This window comes from Palaemon carinicauda, chromosome 45, assembly GCF_036898095.1.
Source record: "Palaemon carinicauda isolate YSFRI2023 chromosome 45, ASM3689809v2, whole genome shotgun sequence".
NCBI classification, from domain to species: Eukaryota; Metazoa; Arthropoda; class Malacostraca; order Decapoda; family Palaemonidae; genus Palaemon; species Palaemon carinicauda.
The window spans coordinates 22,641,955-22,646,113 of record NC_090769.1 but is presented as its reverse complement, the minus strand read 5'-3'; the positions used below and the strand labels follow the sequence as shown (position 1 = coordinate 22,646,113).

Genomic DNA, 4,159 nt, shown 5'->3' with positions numbered 1-4,159 from the left:
ACCATTACTATAGTAAAAGACTCATTTTAAAAAACCCCATATCAGGTGAGGAATTTACGAAAGAGTAGAAGAATAAAAAAAAAAATTAAAAATATAAAAATTTCTATATCTTAACAAAATAAAATAAACCATTACTATAGTAAAGACTCATTTAAAAAACCATATCAGGTGAGGACTTTACGAAAGAATGGAAGAATAAAAAAAAAAATAAATAAAAAAATATTTTATATCTTTTAACAAAATACAATAAACCATTACTATAGTAAAAGACTCATTTAAAAATAAAAGGGATAGCAGGTGAGGACTTACGAAAAAGTGAAAAAAAAAGTATAAGGCAAAAAAGTATAAAAAAAAGTATAAGGAAAAAAGTATAAGGAAAAAAGTATAAGAAAAAAAGTATAAGAAAAAAAGTATAAGGAAAAAAGGTATAAGGAAAAAAAGTATAAGGAAAAAAAGTATAAGGAAAAAAGTATAAGGAAAAAGGGGGTTCGAAAAAGAGCATCTTGTGATTGTGATGGAGATGGAATTAGATTCCTTAATTAGCTTGGTAGATTAGTACATTCTCATGGAACCCCATTCGTTTCAGACGACAATGGACTCGAATCCATTAATCATCAGCAGCCATTGCCCTTGTCTGGGTGGATAAGAGTGAACGATAGCTAATGAAGAAACGAGCGATCCATTAAGGTTCGGCTTCTGATCAGCTGGAGAGAGAGACTACCTTCGATTCTGTCAAGAAGCCAGGGAGCGAAAAGAAAGGCAGAAGAAGAAGAAGAAAAAAGAAAGGGAAGAGGAAGTAGAAGAAGAATGGCAGAAGGAGAAGAAGATAAAGAAGAAGAAAGGCAGAAGATAACGAAGAAGAAAGGCAGAAGAAGAAGAAGACAGAAGACAGAAGAAGAAAGGCAGAAGAAGAAGAAGACAGAAGAAGAAAGGGAGAAGAAAAAGGAAGACAGAAGAATAAGTAAGACAGAAGAAGAAGTAAGACAAAAGAAGAAGTAAGACAGAAGAAGAAGAAGAAGTAAGACAGAAGAAGATCAAAAAAGAAGAAGAAAGGCAGAAGAAGAAGAAAGCAGAAGAAAAAAAAGCAGAAGAAGAAGAAAGGCAGAAGAAAAAGAAAGACAGAAGAAGAAAAGAAAGACAGAAGAAGATCAAGATAAAGAAGAAGAAAGACAGAAGAAGAAGAAGAAGAAGAGAAGAAGAAGAAGAGAGAAGAAGAAGATGGGATTTATTTTCTCTATTTTCCCATTTTTTCCCATCAGTCAACCCTCAGCTGCAAAGTCAGTCTTGAAGACTCCGTTGATGAAAAAGGTGGATCCTCCAAGTACCTTGGAAGGGGATGAAAACCTTGCACAAAAATTGAACCAAAGAATGGAAAATGTTTTAGGTAAAGAAGGGAAAATGTCTAGCCAAAGAATGGGCAATGTCTGATCAAAGAAAGGGAAAACGTCTAACCAAAGAAGGGAAAATGTCTAGCCAAAGAAGGGGGCAATGTCTGATCAAAGAAAGGAAAATATCTAACCAAAGAAAGGAAAATATCTAACCAAAGAAAGGAAAATGTCTAACCAAAGAAAGGAAAAAAGTCTAACCATAGAAAGGAAAATGTCTAACCATAGAAAGGAAAATGTCTAATCAAAAAAAGGAAAATGTCTAACCAAAGAAAGGAAAATGTCTAACCAAAAAAGGAAAACGTCTAATCAAAGAAAAGGAAAATATCTAATCAAAGAAAGGAAAATGTCTAACCAAAGAAGGAAAAATGTCTAACTATAGAAGGGACAATGTCTAACCAAAGAAAGAAAAACGTCTAACCAAAGAAAGGAAAACGTCTAACCAAAGAAATGAAAACGTCTAATCAAATAAAGGAAAATATCTAATCAAAGAAAGGAAAAACGTCTAACCAAAGAAAGGAAAATGTCTAACCAAAGAAAGGAAAAATGTCTAACTATAGAAGGGACAATGTCTAACCAAAGAAAGGAAAAACGTCTAACCAAAGAAAGGAAAACGTTTAACCAAAGAAAGGAAAACGTTTAACCAAAGAAAAGAAAACGTCTAACCAAAGAAAGGAAAACGTCTAACCAAAGAAAGGAAAATGTCTAACCAAAGATGGCCAATAAACCAGCGTCCCTCAAAAAATCTTTTAATTACAGGAATTTATTATATACAAACTCAAAAAAATAGTAACTAAAGCCAAGAGGTTCTAATGTGCGTTTCATTTAAGAGCAGCTAAAAAAATGCAACCATCTTCGCTTTAATGCAAACTACTTAGTAGGACTTGCATTGTGTTTATATATATATATATATATATATATATATATATTTATATATATAATATATATATCTATATATATAAATATTTATATATGTATATATATTTATATATATAATATATATATTTATATATATAATATATATATTTATATATAATATATATACTTTATATATATACATATATATATATATATATATATAAATAATATATATATATATATAATATATATATATATACTAAAATATATATATATTATATATATAATCATATATATATATATATATATATATCATATTATATATATTATTATATATAATATATATATATATATATATATATCATAGGCCATATGCCTTAGTGGCGATAACATGTTTCCTATAGGCCTCCTTTGCAAACCCATTTTATATAATGATCCAGCTAAAACTAGAGGGGAACTCAGTAGAGCACAGGCCACCGCCGTGGCAGCTTATTCTCGACCTCGACCTTGACCTTGACCTTTGACCTTCCAAAATTTTTAGAATTTCTACCTTTTAACATAACAGTTAATCCCTGCAAGTTTCATTACTCTACGATTAAAATTGTGGCAGGAAGCTGTTCACAAACAACACACACACACCAAATATACAAACAGGGGGTAAAACATAACCTCCTTCCAACCTCGTGGGCGGAGGTAATTACGATCAATTAATGAACCGCTCATATTTTAAAGGCTACAAGAAAATTAAAAGCGAAAATACATAGCTCTTTTTAATCTAAATTAATTTTATTCGAATAGATAATTATTTAACTACCATTATACAACCGTTTGACAAATTTCCACCCTCAAAATGCTATTTTTCAACCACTCATTGATAAGATATACACCCAACTCCATTGTAGCTTATTTATTTACATATTTCCTTTCCTCATTGGGCTGCTTTCCTGTTGGAGCCATTGGGCTCATAGCATCTTGCTTTTCCAACTAAGGTTGTAGCTCATCAAGCAACAATGATAAAATTAATAATAGTAATAATAATAAAATTGATAATAGTAATAATAGTAAAAATAAAAATAAAAATAATAATAATAATAATAATAATAATGACAATGACAATGACAATGACAATGACAATGACGATTGTGAGGGTGAGGATAATGACGATGATCATAACAACAATAATAATAATGACATTGTTGATAATGATAGTAATAATATAAAGCCTAGTTCACGTAATAAACTCCCAGAATCAAAATTCCCTCCCAAGACTTTGTCCGTCCCATACGGGGCTCACTTCGACCTCGCAAAGATATCAAGAGACGTCGTCAGTCGGGCAAAGTTGAGTCATTTGATGCTAGTTTACAGCTTCGCCGTAATGAACTGCTTGATGTTTACGACAGACCAGGCTCAATCCGCAATTGCTGCCAAGTTCGTCGTCGAGAGACTGCATTGCAAGGAGATGAAAAGGCGGTTAAGGGGCAGATTAAGGGGAGGAGGAGAGACTGGAGATTAAGGGAGGGGGAGAGACTGGAGATTAAGGGGAGGAGGAGAGACTGGAGATTAAGGGAAGGAGGAGAGACTGGAGATTAAGGGGAGGAGGAGAGATTGGAGATTAAGGGGAGGGGGGAGAGACTGGAGATTAAAGAGAGGGAGACTGGAGATTAAGGGGAGGGGAGAGACAGGAGATTAAGGGGAATGTGAGAGACAAGAGATTAGGGAGGGGGAGAGACTGGAGATTAAGGGGAAGGTGAAAGAAGGATATTAAGGGAAGGTGAGAGACAGGAGATTAAGGGAAGGTGAAAGACAGGAGATTAAGGGGAAGGTGAAAGACTGGAGATTAAGGGGAAGGTGAAAGACTGGAGATTAAGGGAAATGTGAGAGACAGAGATTAAGGGGAATGTGAGAGGCAGGAGATT

General features: G+C 33.2%; 1 protein-coding gene across 1 annotated transcript; it reads left to right on the top strand.

The window, feature by feature from the left end:
- Positions 1 to 807: 807 nt before the first annotated feature.
- On the top strand, positions 808 to 3,833 carry LOC137634845 (uncharacterized protein DDB_G0283697-like). Its single transcript, XM_068367398.1, has 3 exons — positions 808 to 995; positions 1,260 to 1,384; positions 3,511 to 3,833. The coding sequence occupies exons 1-3, from the start codon at positions 808 to 810 to the stop codon at positions 3,831 to 3,833; spliced, it is 636 nt and encodes a 211-aa protein (XP_068223499.1).
- Positions 3,834 to 4,159: the final 326 nt, after the last annotated feature.